Source organism: Ovis canadensis, chromosome 1 (genome assembly GCF_042477335.2).
Source record: "Ovis canadensis isolate MfBH-ARS-UI-01 breed Bighorn chromosome 1, ARS-UI_OviCan_v2, whole genome shotgun sequence".
NCBI classification, from domain to species: Eukaryota; Metazoa; Chordata; class Mammalia; order Artiodactyla; family Bovidae; genus Ovis; species Ovis canadensis.
Genome location: NC_091245.1, coordinates 63,589,541 through 63,615,774, shown reverse-complemented (window position 1 = coordinate 63,615,774; position 26,234 = coordinate 63,589,541). Strand labels below are relative to the sequence as shown.

Below are 26,234 nucleotides of genomic sequence, written 5' to 3'. Positions count from 1 at the left end.
GGCAATTTGATCTCTGGTTCCTCTGTCTTTTCTAAAACCAACTTGAACATCTGGAAGTTCACGGTTCACATATTGCTGAAGCCTGGCTTGGAGCATTTTGAGCATTACTTCACTAGCATGTGAGATGAGTGTAATCGTGCAGTGGTTTGAGCATTCTTTGGCATTGCCTTTCTTTGGGATTAGAATGAAAACTGACCTTTTTCAGTCCTGTGGCCACGCTAAGTTTTCCAAATTTGCTGGCATATTGAGTGTAGCACTTTCACAGCATCATCTTTTAGAATCTGAAATAGCTCAACTGGAATTCCATCACCTCCACTAGCTTTGTTCATAGTGATGCTTTCTAAGGCCCACTTGACTTCACATTTCAGGATATCTGGCTCTAGGTGAGTGATCACACCATCATGGTTATCAGTACGTGATAACAATCTTTAAAAGTAACTGGTGGCTCAGTGGTAAAAATCCACTTGCAATGCAAAGACGCTGGAGATACAAGTTCAACTCCTGGGTAGGGAAGATTCCCTAAAGAAGAAAATGGCAACCAATTTCAGTACTCTTGCCTAGAGTACAGAGGAGGAGCCTGGTGGACTTGCAAAAGAGTTGGAAATGACTTAGCAACTCAACAACACAACAACAACAAAAGTAACTGAAATGGATGCCAGAAAAATTTTCATTTATTGAGGGTTGTTTTGGGTTTTTTCCCCTATAAGTTCTAGGAAATCCTGGAGACTGATTTTTTTGACCCAGTCTTTAAATATATGCTGTAAATAGGGAACTGGCTGATGCCAGCTGTTATTGACAAATAACTGAAAGAATAAAAATAATGCCTTCTTTCTACCTGAAACCTCCCGGTAATAATAGAGACGATATGTTGTTTGTTTTATCACTGCTAGCTTATTTCCATACATTATTACACGTAACATCAAACTAAACTAAGAGATTTATAATACCATCGTCTCTGGAGTACTGCTTAAGAAACTGAAGCATGGAGAATAGTGCTATTAGGTATTTCTTCCATCTTCATGCAAGCTTAGAACAGAGTAGGGTAGGTCTTCACATTCAAATGTAGCGAGGATTCCGCCTCTCTCCCTTATTCTGAACTCCTCCGGTCTGTTAAAGCGGAAGCATGTGGCCCCGTGCAGAAAGCACCGCCTCTCCAAGGGAAGGGTTTGATGAAACCCCGCCCCGCAGGCGGGATCGAAGTGGGCGTGGTCTCAGACGGATCCCGGGAAGATCTGGGCGCGACTGCCGCAGAGCCGTAAAGAGCTCCATGAGTCGTGAAAGGGCACGGTGCGGAAGCGTTGCTTTACGACCGTTGGGACAGGCGCGCCGGGTTGGCGTTCACTGCTTGCTACTTCTCTGTTATGCACGTGGGCAGCTCTTCGTGTTTTTGCAGGTAACTCAGCCCTCTTGGCGTGAACCAAACACATTGAAGGACGGAGTGGCAACGGAGGTCAAGGGTCTTGAGCTGATGGATTTTGCTGCTGAAAGTGAAGAGATGTCGGGAGGAGGTCTCCAGAGTGAAGCTGAGGGGGCGCGGCTAAGTCTCGAGTCAGATCAAGAGAAAGTAAGGACGGAGGAGTCTGGCGATGGAGGGGCGGAGAATGGTCTGACCGGAATGGAGAAGACAGGGGCAGGGGAAGAAGAAAGTAGACGAAGAGCAGAGGAGATGCGAATAGCCCTAACGGTTGTGAAGCAAGAAGTAATGGACTGGTCAGAAATGGTAGAAGGTACACTGAATGGCCAGTGGGCAAAGCAGGAGGAGGACGGACATGAGGTGAAAGAGGAAAAACCAGCCACACTGGAGGTGAAGCAGGAGATGGATAGTAGTTTGATGGTAAAAGAAGAAAAGGTGGAAGAAACAGAGATAAAGGAAGAGAAAGTGAAGGTGAAGGAAGAAGTGATGGACTGGCTGGAAGTGAAGGAAGAGAAGAAAGATAGCTTGGATATTAAACGTGAGGAAGTGTCTCTTGATCAGAATATTAAAAAGGAGGAAATAATGGATGAAGTGTATGTAAAAGAAGAGAAGTATTTCCCCAAAGAAGAAATGATGGATGATACAAGGGTGAAAGAAGAGCCTCAAATAAATCCCTCAGTGGGCTCCAAGCGGAAACTGGCCATGTCAAGGTAGGGCAGAGCTGTGAAGGTCCTTTGTTATCTAGGTTGAAAGAAACTACACGATCAGTAAGGTGTGGAATAATGAAAAATAAGCGCGTGTTTGGGCCGGGAGTCTGAGTGGTGGAGGGAGGGGCGATTAGGAAAGGAGGGTTTTGTCTGATAACAGCAAATTCTGTGGAAATATGTGAGGTTGGTACTAGTGTCCAGTGGCCAAGTTAGGAAGTGAAAATTCTTGGGACCGGAAAACCCGTGGACCAGAATCTGGCTTGACTTTGTATGCCCTTGGCTCAGTATTCCTTTGAGAGAGGATAGGTGTGAGGAACAGTCTAATCAAACCAGCAAGGAAAAGTGGAGTAAGTTAAAATTAGGCAAAGTACATTGTGACTCACTCACTTCGCTAGTTTCTCTATGGGTACTGTGAACATTTATTGCTTTTGATTTAATTTCTTTATAGTGTGATCATGTGGCATGAGAGTAGTCAGATTCTTGGGACCATTTCTGTCTCGAATACAGTGAACCAACATGTAGTTTGCTTGTCTGTTTGTAGTTTGATTGTCATTGTACACTGTCACTCAAGTGAAAGATCAGTTGGAGACAGATGATGGGTAGTAGTATTTCTAGAGGGTTTTGGTGCCCATTCTCAGTTGGGTGAGGAACTGAGGAAAAAAGATGCAACTGCTGCTCTCTAAATGTGCCTGGGTCTTCTTTTTCTGAATGTGTCTGCCTTTAAGATATATACACAGCTCATGGATTGGACTTCTGGGTATGTGCACACACACAGTTGTTAACAGTGTCAGGAGTTACAAAGTTAAAATATCAATAAACGATCTCACTGTCTGATTATTTAGAAAAGGAAGTCTCAGTGAGATAATTTTTTTAATGTAGTACATGTTTTCTTGAATTACCTATCATTAAACAACATTGTAAATGTAGTGTCATTTAGAGATGGTTTCCTAGAGGGGAATTTTCTAATAATGTTTGATAGCTGTCCATTATTTCATTAGAGTTACTTGCATCTACTTTATTCACTGTGACTGCATGTCTGTGAATTGTGATGGATTAAAAGTTTATAAATAAATATATAGAATTAATATTTGATAACTTATTAAGTTTCTTATGGGCTTTTGTAGATGTGAAACTTGTGGTACAGAAGAAGCAAAGTACAGATGTCCACGTTGTTTGCGGTATTCCTGCAGGTATATATGTAATTTCTACCTTATTATCTCTGCCTGTACCCTTTTTATCTCAAAAGGTAAAAGTTCCTTCTCTTTGTCCCTTCAGTTTGCCCTGTGTAAAGAAACACAAAGCAGAACTAACATGTAATGGAGTTCGAGATAAAACTGCGTATGTTTCAATACAACAGTTTACAGAAATGAATCTCCTAAGTGGTAAGCCATCTTATGTATAGCAGACTGATGCTTCTTGGCCATAGGCATATATCATTTATTTATTTTTCTGTTTTTTTTTAAATTTGTAGATTATCGATTTTTAGAAGATGTGGCAAGAACAGCAGACCATATTTCTAGAGATGCTTTCTTGAAAAGACCAATCAGCAATAAACATGTAAGTATTTCTTCTGTTCTTTCCCAGTTAGAATTTCTTCTAGTCAAATGGATTCTTTTTTTTCTTTTTGCACTCAACAAATAGTGTATTAAGTGGCTACTATGATCCAGGGCTATTCCAGTTGCTAGGGATACAGCAGTGACCAAAACTAAGTCCTTCCCCTCATGGAACTTGTAGCGGGAGAGACAGGGGATGAGTATAGGAACAAATATAATTTCAGATAGAGTTAAGTGCATCTGAAAGATAGAGGACAACAGTAGGTTTAGTTCAGTTTAGTTCAGTTCAATCACTCAGTCGTGTTTGACTCTTCGCAACCCCATGAATCGCAGCACGGCAGGCCTCCCTGTCCATCACCAACTCCCGGAATTTACTCAGACTCACGTCCATCGAGTCAGTGATACCATCCAGCTATCTCATCCTCTCTCGTCCCCTTCTCCTCCTGCCCCCAATCCCTCCCAGCATCAGTCTTTTACAATGAGTCAATTCTTCGCATGAGGTGGCCAGAGTATTGGAGTTTCAGCTTTAGCATCATTCCTTCCACAGAAATCCCAGGGCTGATCTCCTTAGAAAATCAAAACGGTGTTTGTGGGGGGAGGGGGTTCTGAGAGTAGTCAGGAGAGTCTTCTCGAAGAGATGACATCAAGCAGCAATGGGAATGATGAGAAAGAGGCAGTCACGTGATCGTTTGAAGGAAGACTTTACAGACGAGACAAAAGCAGAAGTATAGAATGAATCAGGGTCAGAGTTAGTGTGTTTGAGGGCTTAAAAGAGGAGCCCAGTGACTGTAGCATAGTTGAGTGAGGAGCATGCTGAACGGTGAGGTTAAAGAAACTGATGAAGTCTCCTAATGTATTCAAAGTAAAAATGGAGGCCATGGGAGGCAATTGAGCATGTTTGCTTTTTGAAAGATCACTCTTGAGGCTCTCTGGAAAGTGGACTTGAATTGGCAAGAGTGGAAGATTGGAAGCTGGGAGATCAGTTACAGAGCTGTTGTTGTGGTTCTGATCACAGAATTATTGGGAAGTGATTAGATGTGTTTTTTTAAATTGGCGTATAGTTGCTTTACAATGTTATATTAGTTTCTGCTGTACAGCAGAGTGAATCAGCAACATGTATAAATGTATATCCTCTCTTCCTTAGATTGCCTTCCATTTAGATCACCACAAGCACTGAGTTCCCTGTGCTATACAGGGGAAGTGATTAGATTTGAATTTTGAAAGAAGGGCTAATAAGACTTGCTATTTTAATAAACTTGTTATACTCTTTAATTTCTTTTTCATTCCTTAAGCACTGTGCACAATTAAAAGCTTACATATTGGAAATATTTTCCAACTGCTGTTGTTCTAAAAATTCTTTAATATTACTTAATCACATCATGGAATTATCTTTGTTTTTCAGAGACCATAGTGGTATTGGAGTTGCAGAATTTTAATACTCTTTAAACAGTTTATTTTATTGGTATTATTGGTACAGACATGACATTACACATGTCTGAAAGAAAAATTACCATACATCAAGTTTTTTTTCCTCGAGCTTAATTAAACATCATTAAGTTATATACTTACTTCCCTGGTGGCTCACACTGTAAAGCGTCTGTCTACAATATGAGAGACCTGGGTTCGATCTCTGGGTTGGGAAGATTCCCTGGAGAAGGAAATGGCAACCCACTCTAGTACTCTTGCCTTGAAAATCCCATGGACGGAGGAGCTTGGTGCAGGCTACTATCCATGGGGTTGCAAAAAGGATAAACTGCTTTTTAAATTTTTCTTTTTATGAAATATGGCATCCATATAAAAAGCATAAAACAGAAATATACCATTTAATAATAATTATGGAGTGAGCATCCATGTAGTTACCACATAGATCTAGAATGAGAACATAACCAGCTTCTCAAGAATTCCTACTGCCATGTTATGCCCATCCCTGAACCATTCTTATTTCTGGGTTTTCTGTAATAAATTTTATGAACAAAGCTATAGTGAACACTTTTGTTTAGGAATTGCGGTTTGCTTATGCATATGTTTTTCTGGAGTTCATACCTAGGAGTGAAATTGCTTTGTTGTGGAGTATGCATATCTTCAATTTGACTGTATGTTACCAAAATATTTTCCAAAGTGGTGATGCCAGTTTATACTCACAGTATTTAAGTATACCTGTTGTCACATCCTCTCCAGATTCTTGACTTGGTCATAGTTTTTGAGCTTTTGTCAGTTTGATGGCTCTGTTACTTTATTATGATTTTTAATCTACAGTTGTCCAATTCTTAATGAGATTGAAAATGACAGTAAAAGTTGCTCAGTTGTGTCTGACTCTTTGCAACCCCATGGACTATATGGTCCATGGAATTCTCCAGGCCAGAATACTGGAGTGGGTCGCCTTACCCTTCTCCAGGGGATCTTCCCACCCCAGGGGTAGAACCCAGGTCTCCTGCATTGCAGGCAGATTCTTTACCAGCTGAGCCACAAGAGAAGCCCAAGAATACTGGAGTGGATAGCTTATCCCTTCTCCAGTGGATCTTCTCGACCCAGGAGTTGAACCGGGATCTCCTGCATTGCAGGTGGATTCTTTACCAACTGAGCTATCAAGGAAGCCTCTTAATGAGATTGGGCACCTTTCAAATATTTTAGTGGTCTTTGGATATTCCCCTTTGTGGTGTATGCCTGTTAAGTCTTTGCTCATCTTGTCTTTGGTCTGTTTTTTTTCTATTGGTTTTCTTTGTGTTTTGATTGTGTATGTTATAAATCCTTCATTCTGTGGCTTGTGTTTGTACTCTTTTTCATGTCTTACGGTAAACAGCTTTTTTAAAATTTAATGTAGTAGAAATTGTCTTGTGTTTCCTTTATAGTTAATAGTTTTATGTGTTTTTAAAGAAATCCTTCCCTTCCTTGAGGTTATGAAGGTTCTCTCCTGTAATGATTTTCTGAAAGCTTTGTAGTATCACGTCTCCCATTTATGTCTGTAAACATGGAACTGATTTTTGTTTATCATGTGAAGTAGAGGTCCTATTTAATTTTCCAAATGAATAATCTCCTTTTTCTAGTACCAGTTATTGAAAACTTCATCCTTTCTCCCCTGCTTTGCAGGACCATCTCTGTTATATTATCAGGCATCCACATATGCTTGGCCTGTTTGTTTCTGGCCTGTCTGTTCTGTTCTGTTATACCTCTTGTCTCTTGCAACTATTATAGTCTTTCCTGAACTCACTGAAGAAGTAAATCTTCTCACTTTGTTCATTGTTTAGATTAGACCATAGCCATTTTTCTAGACTGTTTTCTAGAGTATTGTCTGAAATACAGATCTGGCTCTTTGCAACTTTATACAAATGTGAAAAATCAGCCAACTGATTTATAGTCCTACCTTCCGCACTTGGGTATTTTGATTGGATTAGTGTTTATTTTGTAGAGTTACTTGGGTGATTGGATTTTATGGCATTGAATATTTAAATCCTTGATTGTTGTATCTCTGCATTTATTTGGGTCTTTAACACCTCTGTAATTTTCTCAGTGAAGGTCTTGCACATTTTTTGTTAGACTTATTCTTGAGTACTTTATGTTTTCATAGTATTTTAAATAGTATTTTCTTTTAAATTTTTTTTATTATCTTCTTGTTGGTATTCAGGAATGAAAGTTTTTGTTGTTGTCCATTTTATGGTAGTAGTCATATTAAAATCTATTCCAATACCTTATCTATAGATTTTTTGAGGTTTTCTCTATAAACAGTTCATCACAATTTGTTTCTAGCTTTCTGTCCTTATTCTTTTATCTCTTCTTCTTACCTTATTAGAATAGTAAGAACTTCCAGTAATGTGAAATAGTAGTGATGATAGTAGATATTTAAAGTCCACTCCTGAGTTTGATGATTTGCTCGAGGGGTTCACAGAATGCAACATACAGTGGAACTCATGACTAAAGTTTATTACAGTCAAAGGATACAGAGCAGACTTTGCAAAAGGAAAATGTATATGGGGCTAAGCCTGTAGGAATCCAGCCACAAGCTTCCCAGATTCCTCTCCTATTGGAGTCATACAATACACAGTTAATTTCCTCCGGCAACGGGTTGTGATAACTAATGTTTAAAGTTTATTGTCTACCAGGGAAACTCATTAGAGACTCAGTGCCCAAGGTTTTTATGGGGACTGGTTGCAGAAACACCCTTAGCCTAGCATTTGCCAAGTTCCATACACGCAGAAGGAAAGCAGATAAAAACCACATTTTTGTACAATTTCAGCATAATGAAGCAGAACCTACCATTTTTCCTACCATTTTAGGAGAAATTTTTTGTCAGTTTAGGTTCCATTTACCAGTCAGTCAAATTACCAGACATCAGCCAAGAGCAAACGTTGCCAACAGAGCTTTCTAAGGATAAGTTTCAGGCCTCGTATGTTAGCTCTTTTCTATATCTTTGTTTTATAACCCTGATCATAGAGAGAAAAGTTTTAAGATTTCACCATGTTTACTTTTCAGTTTGTAGGTATAGTTTGATACCTAGATTAAAGAAATTCTGTTCCCAGTTTGCTAACACATGTTAACATGAATGGTGGTTATATTTTATCAAACGTTTTTTCTATATTTTATTATTTTAATATGTAATATTCTAATAAGAACATGAATAATCTTTCAGCTGATTTTCTATTTTAAGCTAAACTTGCATGGTGTATTATCATATCATGCTTTTTATACTTTGCAGAATTCAGTTGTGTTATATATGTGAACACATTATCCTTTCATTCATTTTGCATTTCTGTTCATGAGTGAGATAACTTCTAATTTTCCTTTTTGGTATTCTTAAGTTTCTCTATTGATGTGATTCCAGTTTCATAAAATTATTTGATGATGTTCCCATTTTGTTCTTAAATACATTAATATTGGGATTATTTGTTCCTTGGGAGTTTGATATAATTTTTTAATAGGTTGCAGAAGTTTATTCTTTATTATTAATGGGACCGTTCAGGTTTTCTCTGTCTCACGTCATTATTCTGTCTTAAGACTACATTTTCCTAAGAATTTGTTCATTTTACCTAAATTTTCCAATGTATTGACATAAAGTTCTTCATAACATTTTCCTTAATGTGTCTGTAGGAATTGTAGTATTATCATTTGTGATATTGCTTACTTATGTCTTTTTTTCTAGATCAGTTGCTATTACGGATTCCTTTTCTATTTAGTTACTGTGTCCTCTTCTGTTATATCCTTTTTTATTTTTAGCTTAATTGCATTATGGTCAAAGAACATATTTTTTTCTGAGTTCATTTTTTTAAAAATGTGTTAAGACTTGTGTTTATGTCCCAGCATATAGTCAAATTTTGTAACGTTCCCTGTTTTCTTGGGTGAGCAGGGTAAGTATTCTGCAATTGCTAAATATCTTATTCTAAACATATTCCTTTTAGGTCAGGTTTGTTAAATACGTTGTTCAAATTATAACATTTCTCATTTTTTGTTTGTTTGTTTCTTTCTTTTTCTACCAGTTACTGAGAGACATATGTTAATACTTCCCAGCAGATAAAATCAGAAGGATTTGTATGTTTCTCCTTGTGGTTCAGTTAGCTTTGCTTCATATGCTTTAAGGGTACGTTATTAGATGCATACTTCAGGAAATTATTGGTATATTTAACCTTTGGCCCTATGTTGTAACCCTTATTTGTCTGTTATTAAACTATTTCACTCCTTTGGTGTATTTTATCACTGACTTTTACTTTAGGCCTTTTTGTATCCTTATGTTCTGTGTGTGTCTTTTCAAAGTACCATATAGTTCTAGTTTTTCTCCATTTTGACAATCTGTAACTCTTAACTGAATCTCTTTTTCTCTTTTGGATCCTGTATACTGAGGCTTACTTTCTTCTTTATTTTTTTTTCATTGTGGTGGCTTCTGTTGTTGCAGAGCTCAGACTCTACAGTGCATCAGCTTTAGTGGTTGCAGCATACAGCTCAGCACCTGTGGCACTTGGACTTAGTTGCCCCTTGGCATATAGGATCTTAGTCCCCTAACCAGGGATCAAAGCTGCATTGGCAGGTGGATTCTTAATCACTAGACCACCAGGGAAGACCCTCTTATTTTCTTATATTGGTTGTGCTTGTTTATTTTTTATTGAGTACTCCTTTTATTTTTCCCTTTAAAAATTACTTATGAGAATTGTTTGAAGGCTGGAATAAATAAATAGGCCTTCTTTTATTCTACCAGATACCTAGAAGCATTGCAGATCTAGACTATCTTAAACCAGGTTGAAGGCTTAAGATTACATTAATCCCAAAGCAAGGCAAATCATTTCCAGTCTGAGCATGGACTGCCATGGCCAGGCTAGACGATTTCTAATGGATTTTTCTTATTCCCCCTGTTCCAGTCAGACTAATAAAAAAATTCCTAGTATGCTCTGGTGACCCTTATCCTGAGGGTGTATTATTCTGTGACTCAGTTTCATTTCATTTGAGAAATGAAATGTTATGTTCCACAAATATAACTGGATCTTGACTATCTTGCTGAGGAGGCTCTAGAAAGGGGAAGCCTATATTTGCCATAATTAGCAAAAGTGGCTTCAGTGCTTTTTGCTTCTCTGAGTTTCACTTTTCATTAAATATTGGCCTGTAGTTTCTTGTTTCTGTCAGCTCTTCAGTGCTTTTAAGGTGATCTTTAAAAATATTTACACACACACATATATATATACACACACACAAATATATATAGCATTCTTAGATGTTTTTAGTAGGAGAGTTGGGTCCTTATAATCACTGTCATTACTGAAACCAAAGTTCCATGCACTGTGAAATTGCATGTAATTTCTTAAGTCATTTTTTACTGACCCTCCCTTCCTCTTGACTTATGACTTGATTGTCTAACTCTGTACATTGCAAAGTCTACATGCCACTCACTTTAAAAGTTGCATTTATATTTTGCCACTTCTTTGAGTGATCTTTCTTCTTCCTTGATGATATTACTTCCTTCAGTACTCTCTGGAGTTGACTAATTCAGCTCAACCAACCTACGTGGTCAGTGGAATAATACATGTCAGAGCTAGAATTCTCGTACCTCATTTTGTACATCCTACATCAGTGGCTACTTTTAAATTAAGCTTATACTAGGCAGCGCCATAGTTCCTTCCCTGAATGACCTACCTGCCGAGTAAACAGAAGCAGGCATATATATATAGCTAACTATGGTATGAAACCATCAGTAAAAAAGAAGGAAAAAAACTGTATAGGTAATCCCTGTGATTGCTAAAACCTGTATTTTTTTACAATCCCCATGAAATTCTTCTTTTGGCTTATAAGATACATGGTTAAAAGTACAGACTGCAATTAGACAGACCTGGATTTAAATGTAGACTTTACATCTCTGAAATAGCAGAAATGAGAGTAATAATAGTACTGGCTTCATAATATTGTGAGGATTAAATGATATATTGCTGTTTAGTGTAGTTTGTGAAGCGTAAGTATTTGATAAATCTTAACTTATGTTTTAAACATTGTTTTATGTGCTTTTGGAATTTAAGCTATTTGAAAATTAATTTGTCTATTTGTTTTTGTTTGTTAGATGTACTTTATGAAAAATCGTGCTCGAAAGCAAGGTATTAATTTAAAACTTCTACCCAATGGATTCACAAAAAGAAAAGAAAATTCAACATTTTTTGATAAGAAGTAAGTTTCTGACTTCTTTTTTAGTATATTAGATGTTCTAATTTGATGAGGCGCATCTTTTAAGGTTTGGTTTGCTTGGAACATTGCTCCTCTAAGTGTGGCCTGTGAGATGTTTGTCATTGATTGGTAGAGGACAAGATGACTGCAGAAACTGGACTTAAGCATTTAGGAACTTATGCTAGTTTTATGTCATGTGACTTGAACATTTTTGGTTTGCTCCCTGTGTGTTTGAGAGAGAGAGATGGAGAGAAGGTAGCGTGTAGTGTATATGTATGTATCTTTCCCTCTGAGACCTAAAATACCATGAAAGTATTTCAGAAGCTTCAAGGACAAAACAAGAAGTCAAAGCAGAATTTCTGCATATTTTAACAAGAGGAGCTTGACTTTTATACTGCTTTCTACTTTGGAATTCCAAATAGTAATTCATTTGAGAGTCAGTGATGGAGAGGAAGGGGAACTTGGAAAACATCTACTCTTACTCTATAGAAAATCTGAATAGAGATAATACGTTAGAGATTAGTTTTTTGCTCTCTGAAATTGCTAGGTCAAAAAGGCCCCATTCGTACAGAGGAGAACAGGATCCCAAAGTACTGTAAGTAGCCCATTAAATTATTAGATAATACCTTTACAAAGTCAAGATTCAGGTTTTAGAATCAAAAAGCCTGAGTCCCTCCCTCTTTAGCCTCTTAGTAACCGCAAGGCCTTGAGCAAATAACTTCCTTTCTCCAGGCTCTATCTGTATAATGGTGGGGGTTGAACTAGGTAACGCTAATTTTATTACGTAAATTTAAAAAACAGAACCATCAGAATTATCATTATTCTAAAAATCTTCCACCTTTTCAACATGCTATATTTTTAGAGAATGGTGTTATCCAGTTATATATTTCAAAACAAATAGTTATAAAGGTGGTTTTTTCTTTTTTTGGTTGGTTTCCAAGATTATAGTAATATTATGCATTTATCAGACTTCCCTGGTGGCTTAGGCCATAGTCTGCCTGCAGTGCGGGAGACCAGGCTTGATCCCTGGGTTGGGAAGATCCCCTGGAGAAGGAAATAGCAACCCACTACAGTATTCTGGCAGGCTATATAGTCCATGGGGTCGCAAAGAGTCAGACACGACTGAGCGACTTCATTTCACTTTGCATTTATCAAATAGGAGATAATTCTTTTGTGTGTTTTGAAACTGACATTGAAATTGACATGATTTGTTTGAAATTTAAAGTAACTGGTTTGTGCCTTCTGAAATATAAAATATATTCCTGTTTTGTGAAAGAAAACATTCAGAGCCTCAAATGTAAAACTTTGAGGTCTCTAGATACATAAATGTTTGTGGGAAGTTTTTTCCAAGACTACTACATTCAGTGTATTTTCTGGGTTTAGATTACAAATTTATGCTGTTATTTTGGAATTCCTCATCTGTGAGGTAGCAAATCAGACTCTTCTTGCATTATGCCATTTACTCATGACTTTACAATGATTTGGGCTTGATGTTTTTATATTTTTAGTGTCTTGCCATGAAGAGATTAGCAACATAGAACACAATAGACTTTAATTAGTTTTTCAGCTGTTTTCACCTCTGTAAAACGGAGCTAATGATAGCTACTGTGTAGTCCTGACCTTAGTGTGTTAATTTACCTAGACACTAACTTGAGGGTAGGAAGAAATCACCATATAGTAGCAATTGTGAAAGTAATAAACCCTCAGCATCAAGAGTTTAAAGGAAAAATAGCAACTGTAATTCCACTATGTAGAGATAACCAATGATAATATTTCATGTTTCCTTCTCATCTTTGCTTCTGTTTTTTCAATTAATAAAATAAAATATAATAAATCCTTACATAAAAGTATAAAAATTTGCTTGACTCTCCTCAAGTTAAGCATTACTTTATAAATAAAGGTACACTTTTTTCTACAGCTAGCTTTTCCCTATTTAGCAACATATTATGAACTGCATGCTTGTTAATGCAGTCTGCTTTGTTTTAAGTAGTATATTTAAACTATAACTACTGTATCCTAATTTATTTATTACCAGATTCACGAACAGTTGCTTAATTTCTGGTTTTTAATTATTACAAATAATGCTGTTGTAAACATCCCTGAACAAATTGTTTTGCATGCTTATGTGACTTTTCTGTAGATCGATTCCTGATAAGTGGCATTACTGGGTCACAGATTACATGCATTTAAACTGTTGAGAGAAACTCCAAATTGTCCTCTCAAAAAAAAAATACCACTTTGTAGTTTTTACAAAAATGTATGAGTACTTATTTTAGTTATACTGTGCTTTAACTGAATATTATTAAACCTCTTTGCCTATCTGATTAGAGGTTGAATTCTTCAACTTTTTCATTCAGATATGCATGTTTTTATCTCATCTTGATCAGTTGCATGCATTGTAAATGTTTTTACCAGTCTTTCCATGCTTTATTTGGCCTACTGGTCATTTTTGATGCATTGTAAAGAATTGCTAAAAAGAAGAAAGGTTCTATAAAACATAAAGATAGTAAAGTGGAGTGGTTAAGAACACAAACTGGAGCTAGGCTGCCTGGGTTCAAATTTCTGACCTTCCTCTTCTAGCCATGTGATACTAAGCTAAGCCACCTAACTTCCTTGTGCTTCAGTTCCTTATCTATAAAGTAGGGCTAGTAATAATAAACTAGGGATAAGCCAGTTTTCATTTCCATTGACAGTAACTTAGAAATCCTATTTAAACATTTCAGTAGCACTGAATTGTCTCTTTTTTAATATTTGTTGCTATTTTGGAAGGTGGAAATTATTTTAATTTGCTTTTACTTAATTGCTACATAGATATGGAGTATTTGCCCATGTGTTTCAAAGCAATATTTTAAAATTCAAATGAGAAGTTTGACTTAATCTAATCTGTGGTAGTAAGATGATCTTAGAACTGTTTTGGTAAAATAAGTAATTCAGATCTGTGGGACAGAATTTTTCCATTTGTTCTTAGTTAAATTGCCCATTATTATTTCTAAATGGAAAATAATCATGCCACAAACTGAATTTAAAACGTCTGTATTTGGATGTTCCTTGAATAATAAAGCATGAAGGTGAGTTCCCATTTAGTTGATAGCCATGCTTAGTCAATAGTCTGCTCAGTTGGTTAATAGCTTGGAAGTCTTTTGAGTGTGTCCTTATACTTTGTTCATTTTTCAGCATTTTCATCAGTGATTTAGGTCATGATTTCTTATCTTGGTGCTGCTAAAATATTTAACCACAGAGCTCCTATTGTGAGTGTGCCCTTTAGGATGTTTAGCAGCATCCCTGGCCTCTACTCACTGGATATTGGTAACAAACACACAAAGGAATTCTTTGTGATGCCTGTGGTTTCGCAGACATTTGTATGAAAATGGTAAAAACTTTTGAGGATCATGATGTTATTTGCTGGAAGGAAGGAAGAAGGGAATACTATCTCTTATCAAAGAATTATTTTTACCTCCCATATCTCCGATATTCTGTTTTTAAGAGAATTGTTTATAATGCTTTTTTAAACTTTAAGAAGTGGTTAAAGTTTTGACTGAGATAAACGTGAATTTGAATGTTGTTTCTACACTTGGTATATGTTAGGTGTCCTTGGGCAAAAGTGAATTTGCTAGATTGTTGATGGGAATAAATGAAATAATATTAAAATAATACCCAGCAACTAGTAGATAATGTACAGCAATAAAAGATCTGCATTTTCGTACTAGAAATCTTTGGGAATACATTTACTATATTATATTCATTCCTAGTAGGTCTAGGGCAGCATTATAATCAAACAATACTATTTCTCCAGTGAAACCTCCAAATGTTTAAATTAAAATGGGAAAATAATGAGTATAAATGAGCTCAGTCAGTTTTTTGCTGCTGGAGGAGTTATGAAAATCTTTCAGCTTCAGAGATTCAGGGCTTGGAATTGTTCCCATGTGATTTTGGTCCTGTACTAAGATTATTGTAATTACTCCCTAGGCATTAAATTGGTCTTTTGCTTATTTAAGCAGCTTGAGCTACAATATATACAAAAACTCAAATTGAAGTTATTTAAAATTGAATGTTCCAGTGGTAACTTTTGAGCAATCTGAGTGAAGAATTCTTTGTGGTATTTTTGTAACTTTTCTGTAAAGTTTGAAATTATTTGAAAATAAGAGGGTTTAAAAAAAATTAAATACCTACACCCCCCCCTCCCCGCCCCTGCCTCCATGAAGTGTGACTAATGTACATTGTGCCTGAATTACCTCTGTAGGACTAATAGCAAGTTATATAGTAGCAAGTGCATTAATACCTTAGAATCATAGGTTCATTTTAAGCCAGGCATTCTTTATGGTAGAAGTTTTTGACCAGTATGACTTCAAATTTCCAAAATCATATGCAAAATTATGTGATAAATAAAATTTTCTAAGACTCGGAACCATAATTTTCATTTTATAGTCGAAGTGTGATATAACATTACCCAGCCTGTGATGTCAAAAGTATATTTCATAGCTGTAAATTTTAAAGGACTGGTGAATTTGCTGGAATGTCACAATGGATAACTTTAATGAACAAAGAAAAGTTAAGAGATGCTTATGTTAAGAATAACTTGAGCCAATACAAAATAGACATTCTCTGTTAAAAATAGAGGAGCTTGGTAGGAAAATGGTATAAGGCTCCCCTACTTATTTTAGTCATTGTTATTCAGCCACTATGTCATGTCCAACTATTTGCAACGCCATGGACTTCAGCACGCAGATTTCGCTGTCTTTCAGTATCTCATGGAGTTTGCTCAGAATCATGTCTGTTGAGTCGGTGATGCCATCCAACCATCTCATCCTCTGTCGCCCTGTTCTCCTGCCTTCACTCTTTCCCAGCATCAGGGTCTTTTCCGGTGAATTGACTCTCTGCATCAGTTGGCCAACATTTAGAGTGAACCCCAAACTACTTCTTTTAAATAGTGACTCTTTCAGAGGTAAATGCTCTGCCTCAGCTTTTTGTATGGCATATAACTATATTTATTCTCACCCAGGGCTAATCAGAAACTGTTGAAAGAATAGGAAAGATCTGTACGAAGAAAACTTAAAATTCTACTGAATGGCTTAAAAAAAGTCAAGCAAATGGGGGAAAAGGACCTTGTTATTAGCTGACTCAATATTACAGAAGCAACATTTATTTCTTAAATGATCTTTAAATCTGATATGGTCCTAATGAAATCACTAATAAAATTCTGTTTGTTTTTTATTTTGGAAATTATTTTCGGGGGGGAGAAGGAAAGGATCCATAAAATGATTTTAGTTTTTTCTGAAAAATAAACATGGGAGAAGCACCAGGAAAAACCAGGGGGGGGAAAGAGGAATAAGGCTGGACTCATTAAAATGTATGAAATTATAGTAAAGTTTTATGGTATTGATGTAAAAATCTACAGTGAGATTATAGATATTAGACATGAGGCTATTTGGCATTCTAGTATATGATCAGATAGAGATAGCATTTCAAATTAGTATAGATAATGACTTATTTAATAAATGCAGTTGAGACAGCCTGCCATTTGACAGTTTTTTTGTTGTTGTTTTTTTTACTAGAATGTCCAGTCAGTTCAATTTCTCAGTAGTGTCCAGCTCTTTGTGACCCCAGAGACCACAGCACGCCAACCTTCCCTGTTCCATCACCAACTCCCGGAGCATACTCAAACTCATGTACATTGCATCGGTGATGCCATCCAACCATCTCATTCCCTGTCATCCCCTTTTCTTCCCACCTCCAATCTTTCCCAGCATCAGGATCTTTTCAAATGAGTCGGTTCTTTGCATCAGACGGCCAGCGTTTTAGAGTTTCAGCTTCAACATCAATCCTTCCAGTGAATATTCAGGACTGATTTCCTTTAGGATGGACTGGTTGGATCTCCTTGCAATCCAAGGGACTCTCAACAGTCTTCTCCAACACCACCCTTCAAAAGCATCAATTCTTTGGCACTCATCTTTCATGGCTGCAGTCACCATCTGCAGTGATTTTGGAGCCCAAAAAAATAGTCTCACTGTTTCCATTGTTTCCCTGTCTATTTGCCATGAAGTGATAGGACCGGATGCCATGATCTTAGTTTTCTGAATGAGTTTTAAGCCAACTTTTTCACTCTCCTCTTTCACTTTCATCAAGAGGCTCTTTAGTTCTTCTTCGCTTTCTGCCATAAGGGTGGTATCATCTGTGTATCTGAGGTTACTGATATTTCTCCCAGCAATCTTGATTCCAACTTGTGCTTCATGTAGCCTGGCATTTTGCATGATAAGCAGAGTGACAATATACAGCCTTGATGTACTCCTTTCCCAATTTGGAACCAGTCTGTTCGATGTCCATTTCTAACTATTGCTTCTTGACATGGATACAGATTTCTCAGGAGGCAGGTCAGGTGATCTGGTATTCCCATCTCTGTAAGAATTTTCCACAGTTTCTTGTGATCCACACAGTCAAAGCCTTTGGCATAGTCAAAAGCAGAAGTAGATGTTTTCTGGAACTCTCATGCTTTTTTGATGATCCGACAGATGTTGGCAATTGGATCTCTGGTTCCTCTGCCTTTTCTAAATCCAGCTTAAAAATCTGGAAGTTCATGGTTCACATACTGTAGAAACCTGACATGGAGAATTTTGAGCATTACTTTGCCAATGTGAGAGATGAGTGCCATTGTGTAGTACTTTGGCATTCTTTGGCATTGCCTTTCTTTGGGATTGGAATGAAAACTGACCTTTTCCAGTCCTGTGGCTACTGCTGAGTTTTCCAAATTTGCTGGCATATTGAGTGCAGCACTTTCACAGCATCATCTTTAATATTTGAAATAGCTCAACTAGAATGCCAACACCTCCAACTCAGTTCAGTTCAGTTCAGTCGCTCAGTTGTGTCCAACTCTTTGCAACCCCGTAAACCACAGCACACCAGGCCTCCCTCTCCATCACCAACTGCTGGAGTCTACCCAAACCCATGTCCATTGATCGGTGATGCCATCCACCATCTCATCCTCAATTGTCCCCTTCTCCTCCTGCCCTCAATCTTTCCCAACATCAGGGTCTTTTCAAATGAGTCACCTCTTTGCATCAGGTGGCCAAAGTATTGGAGTTTCAGCTTCAACATCAGTCCTTCCAATGAACACTCAGGACCGATCTCCTTTAGGATGGACTGGTTGGATCTTCTCGCAGTCCAAGAGACTCTCAAGAGTCTTCTCCAACACCACAGTTCAAAAGCATCAATTCTTCAGCACTCAGCTTTCTTCACAGTCCAACTCTCACATCATACATGACCACTGGAAAAACCATAGCCTTGACTAGACGGACCTTTGTTGGCAAAGTAATGTCTCTGCTTTTTAATATGCTGTCTAGGTTGATCATAACTTTCCTTCCAAAGAGTAAGCATCTTTTAATTTCATGGCTGCAATCACCATCTGCAGTGATTTTGGAGCCCCCAAAAATGAAGTCTGACACTGTTTCCACTGTTTCGCCATCTATTTCCCATGAAGTGATGGGACCAGATGCCATGATCTTAAGTTTTCTGAATGTTGAGCTTTAAGCCAACTTTTTCACTCTCCTCTTTCACTTTCATCAAGAGGCTCTTTAGTTCTTCGCTTTCTGCCATAAGGGTGGTGTCATCTACATATCTGAGGTTATTGATATTTCTCCCTGCAATCTTGATTCAAGTTTGTGCTTCCTCCAGCCCAGCGTTTCTCATGATGTACTCTGCATTTAAGTTAAATAAGCAGGGTGACAATATACAGACTTGACGTACTCCTTTTCCTATTTGGAACCAGTCTGTTGTTCCATGTCCAGTTCTAACTGTTGCTTCCTGACCTGCGTACAGGTTTCTCAGGAGACAGGTCAGGTAGTCTGGTTTCCCAGCTCTTTCAGAATTTTCCACAGTTCGTTGTGATACACTCAATGGAAGGCTTTGGCATAGTCAATAAAGCAGAAATAGATGTTTTTCTGGAACTCTCCTGCTCTTTTGATGATCCAGCGGATGTTGGCAATTTGATCTCTGGTTCCTCTGCCTTTTCTAAAACCAAGTTGCACATCTGAAAGTTCATGGTTCACGTATTGCTGAAGCCTGGCTTGGAGAATTTTGAGCATTACTTTACTAGTGTGTGAGATGAGTGCAATTGTGTGGTAGTTTGAACATCTTCGGCATTGCCTTTCTTTGTGATTGGAGAAAACTGACTTTTTCCAGTCCTGTGGCCACTGCTGAGTTGTCCAGATTTGCTGGCATATTGAGTGCAGCACTTTCACAGCATCATCTTTTAGGATTTGAAATAGCTCAACTGGAATTCCGTCACCTTCACTAGCTTTGTTCTTAGTGATGCTTCTTAAGGTCCACTTGACTTCACATTCCAGGATGTCTGGGTCTAGGTGAGTGTGAGTGATCACACCATGGTGATTATCTGGATCATGAAGTTCTTTTTTGTACAGTTTTGTATATCCTTGCCACCTCTTCTTATTATCTTCTGTTAGATCCATACCATTTCTGTCCTTTATTGTGCTCATCTTTGCACAAAATGTTCCCTTGATATCTCTTATTTTCTTGAAGAGATCTCTAGTCTTTACCATGTATTATTTTCCTCTATATCTTTGCATTGATCCCTGAGGAAGGCTTTCTTATCTCTCCTAGCTATTCTTTGGAACTCTGCATTCAGATGGGTATATCTTTCCTTCGCCTTTCACTTCTCTTCTTTTCTCAGCTATTTGTAAAGCCTCCTCAGACAGCCATTTTGCCTTTTTGCATTTCTTTTTCTTGGAGATGGTCTTGAAATCTGCCTCCTGTACAGAGTCGCAACCTCCATCCATAGTTCTTCAGGCACTCTATCAGATCTAATCCCTTGAATCTGTTTGTCACTTCCACTGTAAAATAGTAAGGGATTTTATTTAGGTCATACCTGAATGGTCTAGTGGTTTTCCCTGCTGTTGCTGCTAAGTCTCTTCAGTCGTGTCCAACTCTTTGCAACTCCATAGACGGCAGCCCACCAGGCTCCCCTGTCCCTGGGATTCTCCAGGCAAGAACACTGGAGTGGGTTGCCATTTCCTTCTCCAATGCATGAAAGTGAAAATGAAAGTGAAGTCGCTCAGTCGTGTCCAACTCTTTGCAACCCCATGGATTGCAGCCTACCAGGCTCCTCCACCCATGGGATTTTCCAGGCAAGAGTACTGGAGTGGGGTGCTATTGCCTTCTCCGGGTTTTCCCTACTTTCTTCAATTTAAGTCTGAATTTGGTGGTAAAAAGTTCATGGTCTGAGCCTCAGTCAGCTCCCAGTCTTGTTTTTGCTGACTTTATAGAGCTTCTCCATCTTTGGTTGCAAAGAATATAATCAGTCTGATTTCGGTGTTGACCATCTGGTGGTGTCCATGTATAGAGTTTTCACTTGTGTTGTTGGAAAAGGGTGTTTACTATGACCAGTGCGTTCTCTTGACAAAACTCTATAGCCTTTGCCCTGTTTCATTTTGTACTCCAAGGCCAAAATTTGCCTGTTACTCCAGGTAGCTCTTGATTTCCTACTTTTGCATTCCAGTCCCCTGTAATGAAAAGAACATCTTTTTTGGGTGTTAGTTCTATTAGGTCTTATAGGTGTTCATAGAACCGTTCAACTTCAGCTTTTTCAGCATTACTGGTCGGAACATAGACTTGGATTACTGTGATATTGAATGTTTTGCCTTAGAAACAAACAGATCATTCTGTTGTTTTTGAGATTGCATCCAAGTACTGCATTTCAGACTCTTGTTGACTATGATGGCTACTCCATTTCTTCTAAGGGATTCTTGCCCACAGTAGTAGATATAATGGTCATGTGAGTTAAATTCACCCAGACACTCAGACACAGTTCTGGCTCAGTTTCTGTGGGTTGGGCATGTGTTTTGTGCCCTTCCCTGGTCTGAACAGCTCAGGTGACCAGGTGCTTGGCGAGCGCACTGTCTCAGGTGGGCTGTACGTCTTAATCACCTTCCGGGTCCTGTCTGCGCAGTAAAAGCATGTGTGTCATGTGTCTCCGCTGGAGAGCTGATCTCAGGCTGTGACCCTCCTGGCAGATGTCAGCCATCCAGGATCTCAGGAAGAAATGGTTAGCAGCTGGGAGCCTGCTCACAGTTTGGTGGAAGATGCCCTCTCCAGGGCTAAGATGCCCTCTCTGCAGCTAGGAGCCCCTTGCCTTCAGGCTCTGGCTGTGTCAAGGCTGCCTCTTTGCCTCTGGGCGGGGAGGGGCTGGTACATGCTAGCTCTTCTTTGGTATTTGCTCAGTCCTTTGTGCTGTGATCAGGCCAGGCTGCATGTTAGGTTGTTAGGTCAGAGCCTTTCTGGGAAAGTTCTCTTTTCCACAGTTGCGGTTAGGCGTGTATTCTCTGGGCTTTTTTTTTCCCCCTCTAGGTTATGTTGCCTTCTGAGATTCCAGAACTCCCCACAGACCCGCCTGTGAGAGGGTTTCTTATTGTGTGGAAACTTCTCCTTCACGACTCCCCAGAACAGGTCTCCATCCCTAACTCTTTTGCCTCTCTTCTTGTCTTTTATATTTTGTCCTACCTCCTTTGGGAGAGAATGGGCTGCCTTTCTGCGTGCCTGGTGTCCTCCACCAGTGTTCAGAAGTTGTTTTGTGAAAGTTGCTCAGCATTCAAATGATCTTTTGATGAAGGTCCAGGTGGAATTAATTGAGATATAATTGACATATAGCTCTGTGTAAGGTGTACAGCCTAATGATTTGATTTACTAACATCATGAAGTGATTATCATAATAAATTTAGTAAACATCCCTCATCTCATAGAGAAAAAAATTAAAGAAATAGGAAAGGTTTTCTTGTGATGAGAATGCTTAGGATTTACTCTCTGAGCAACTTTCATTGATTATATTTATCATGTTGTTTTTTTATCTCCTTAGTGCTTATCTCTCTTATAACTGGAAGTTTGTACTTTTTGACTACCCTTCTCCAGTTCCCTTTCCTTCTCCCTTCTCTTCAGTAACCAGAAATCTGATCTCATTTTCTGTGAATGAGTAAATTTATTTTTGAAGTCTAAGTGACCTACAACATCATGTTAGTAAAATCTAAAACTTGAAATAAAAATATGGAAATATTTTCATAATTTTGAAGAGAGAAGCATCCCATCCAAAGACATTAAGGGAAAATAACTAAATTTACATAGCTTAAAAAAAAAATTGTATAGCCTGAAAAGACCATAATAAAATCAAGACCCCCCCTCTCCAAAAAAATCTTTGACATATATGACAGAATGTTTATGCATTGATAGGAAAAAACACTAGTAACTAAGAAAGAGGACAAAGGGTAAGAATAGATAGTCATAGAAAGATGTGCATGTATGTGTGTGTGTGTGTACACACAGAGTACGTATCTGACAAGCATATATTGATAAAATCTAATACAGTGAACGTGTGAGCTACCCAGACCATTTTCTTCTTTCACTGTTCTTGAGAGTAAAAACTTAGGAGTCATTTTAGAAGGCAGTATTTCTAAAAATGTTATGCATGCCTCTTCAGGGAATTTAGCCTACACATGTATTAGTACAGTTCACAGAGATATGTACATATTTATCTAGTGCAGTACTCTTTTTAATAACTCAAAACCTGGAAACAACTTTGAGTGTCCCTCGGTACTGGACTGAGCTAAGTTAATAATAATGATGCCTTCATACAGTGGAATTCTATGCAACCATTAAATTAGATATAGAAGTATTGTCATGCCATGACATCCATGATAAATATCCAGTGAAAAAATAATATTGGAGTTTAGTTGTCTGAAAGATAAGAAGCTAACTTTTACTACTGTTGTGAAATTTACATGCAGTGAAATACACAAATCTTAAGTGTATATTTGTTGAGTTTTGACAAATGCATATATACCTGTATAACCCAGTCCCTGTAAATAGGTAAAACACTATCATCACCCGAAAGATTTTTCCTAGTTATCTCATTTCCTCCCTAGACAACCTATTCTAATTTTTCCCCTGAAGATGAATTTTGCCTGTTTTAAAATTTCATATGTATGAATCCTATAGCTCCACCCTTGCTTTTGAACAATAGTTTACCTGAATATGAAGTTTCTCAGGGTCACATTTTAGTACTTCAGTTTAATTATTTGTTACACTGTCTTCTCACTTCTTTTGCCACTATTGAGAACATTGTTGTTTTATATAGTCTTTCTATGTCGATTGCTTTTAAGTTCTTCATTTTTGTCTTTGGATGATTTATCTTCCTTCGGTGGTGGTATGCTTTCTGGGTAATTCTGGAAAATTCTAATATGTTACCTTAACTTTTTGCTTCTTTGTTCATCTTTGCTACATTCTGGGCAATTAATTCAGCTGTATCAGCCAAGTCACTTTTCCCTCCTTGTTGTGTCTAATTAATCTGACCTTTAGCCCATGCACTGGATGGGTTTTTTGTTTCAGTTACATTTTTCATGCCTAGGAGTTATGTTCCTTTTTCAAATGTATCTGGTCTTTTAAGAAGAATGTGTTCCCTTCTCAGGTTTTAACCTCCCTTTTTATTAAATAATTTAATACATCTGTTATCTGCATAAATAATTCTGTCTGAATTTCTTGGAAATTTGCTACAGCTATCTGCTGTTTCTGCTGATTCTTCATTATGATGGCTTATTTCCTTGTTTTTTTCTAAAATGTAATTGTGAAGTCAAGTTCATGTAGAAGGTGGTATGCGATTGCTTATGCCAGATACCCCAATGCACCAGTCCAGGACCCTCTTTGATTTCTTAGTTTGAATTTTATCAGACTATACTATGGTAATGATTTGAACTCCAACCCCATTTGAGGATTTCATAGTTATTCATTCTCAATTGAAACCTTTCCCCCAACCCCTGATCCTCAGGCTTAAACTGAGATGAACTTGTTTCTTCATCTCCCTTTGCTGGTAGGCACAATTTTTCTGGTTCACCTTTTCATTAGTTTTATGCAGTGGTCTCAATTTAAGGTCTTCGCCTTATGTGATACCATTATCTTGTCTCATGTTACCCGGTGGCTGTTGAAACATAAGCCTTTTAATTACTAAGCCTCTTGGTTACTCAGAGGCAGAGGCCTCCAGAGCAGTGTAGTTTCCTCATTCCATTATGGTTTTTAGTTCCTGCTTCCTTTTGGCTCCTGAAGATTTTTCTTACTTTTTGATGAGCTCAATATGTTTGCTGTATTTGTCCAGGATTTCTTATTGCGTGCTTTGAGAGGATTTTCAGATGATCTTCTTTACCATTTTGCACTAATGGCTTGAAATAAGTAGTGGCCCTGAACAAAGGGAACTTCAGTTGTTGAAGAGAGATGGATCAGGAAGGCATGATAATGACTTGTTCACTGAACAGTGCTACTCTTAGAAATGTATCTGGCACATATAATCATATGTGTGGAAAATTAAACATGTACAAGGATATTCAGTGCAGTGTTTTGATAGTAAGAGAGTAGTATGAATCTAAATACCCGTCAATAGTGGACTACTTAAGTGAATTATGGTGTGCCTTTATAATGGGAAAAAAATTCAGCAACTCTAAATGTATGAATATGGAATGGTTGCCAGAAATACTAAGTGAATAAAGGCAGATACAGAACTACATTCATGATATACTACCATTTTCTGCCACTGTGTGAAAAGTAAAGGTTAATATAATATCTCTTCTTATGTTATAAGCTATTAATAGTAGTTATCTTAAGGGAGGGGAACTATGTAGAGGAGGACAGGAGTGGGAATTATGTGCCCTTTTGTACCTTTTTTGAATTTTAGACTGTGCATGTTATATTTATTTTAAGAATAAATGAATTTTTTAAATGATAATTTTTAAAAAATTGATAAATGTGGTAGGACCATTATACATTTTGAGTTGTAGTTATAGTCTTTGGAAAGTATTCTGATACTCAGATAAAATTCCATGTTTTTATCCATGGCTTCATCTTTTCAGTTGTATTTTAGTTTTTTATTTTTTCTTTTATAGGAAGCCATGGGTAGCAAACCTAGAGATTATCTTGATTGTGTTTGAATAACATCTCATTTGGTTGCCTAAGTTCCTTATTTTATTTTCCTGGGCTATTAGGGTCTGAGCTGAGGATTCAGCAGTGAGGAGCAATATATTTTGAGTTATCATTAAAAAAAGAATTGGACTGAGGACTCCTCCCCAGTAATATATTTACCTTATCTCCAGGCATATGCTCTCTTGTGTGGTCTAACCTCTTATTCCCTAGGAGTGGACCCAGCTTTTGACCTTCCTCTTCTGGCAGTTTATCTCCACATGACCCTGACCCTCAGTTCTAAGCATCCCAGTCTATCTTCATTCCTTTACCACTGTCAACTTAGAAATGAGTTGCTGTCTTACTTTGGCTCAGAGTTCTTAGGCTCTCTGTCTATGGGTCTGTCTTAAACTTAGAGTGTTTAGATAGTAGAAGTGTGTCCATTGTTAAACAACAGTATGAATTGATATTTGAGCTCCAGTCCTGTTTTAGAAGCTAGCCACTAGATGTCTCTCTTGTAAAGAAATAACCTTTTACAGAGTCTTAAAATTACTTTTTGTAAAAACGTCTAAATGTGTATAATTAAGTCACTTTGCTGTATAGCAAAGATTGGCAAAACATTCTAAATCAACTACGCTTCAGTAAAATTATTTTTCATTACTTTTTGAATAAAATTATAACATTCAAATTTTATTGCAGTGATATACCTATCCATGACTGTATTAACATCAGTAGCACTTTTTTCCTTCAACAATTATATGGCAATACATTTCTTAAAGGATAGGTTTTTGGTTTTGTTTTTGTGGGTTTGAGCTTTTTGTTTCGTTTTGGGCATGGTGTTTTATAAGTAGTATAGGTTTTTACCTTGCTGCAAACTGACTTAAGAAAAGAACAAAAGAAAATGAAATAATGGGTTTAGCAGTTATGGTCTAATGAGAGAGAGAGATGGATTAGATGATGAGAGAGGTGAGTTAGAGAATATGACGTAGTAGGTTT

At 37.6% G+C, this 26,234-nt stretch overlaps 1 protein-coding gene across 3 annotated transcripts in view; it reads left to right on the top strand.

The window, feature by feature from the left end:
* The first annotated feature begins 1,196 nt into the window (after positions 1 to 1,196).
* Positions 1,197 to 26,234, top strand: part of ZNHIT6 (zinc finger HIT-type containing 6) — a 57,639-nt gene continuing 32,601 nt past the window's right edge. For all 3 annotated transcript variants that reach the window (XM_069596640.1, XM_069596648.1, XM_069596629.1), the window contains exons 1-5: positions 1,197 to 2,124; positions 3,246 to 3,311; positions 3,397 to 3,503; positions 3,593 to 3,678; positions 11,203 to 11,306. In XM_069596640.1, coding sequence (XP_069452741.1) covers positions 1,268 to 2,124; positions 3,246 to 3,311; positions 3,397 to 3,503; positions 3,593 to 3,678; positions 11,203 to 11,306 — 1,220 coding nt within the window. In that variant the 5' untranslated portion in view covers positions 1,197 to 1,267. The remainder of the gene's footprint in view (positions 2,125 to 3,245; positions 3,312 to 3,396; positions 3,504 to 3,592; positions 3,679 to 11,202; positions 11,307 to 26,234) is intronic.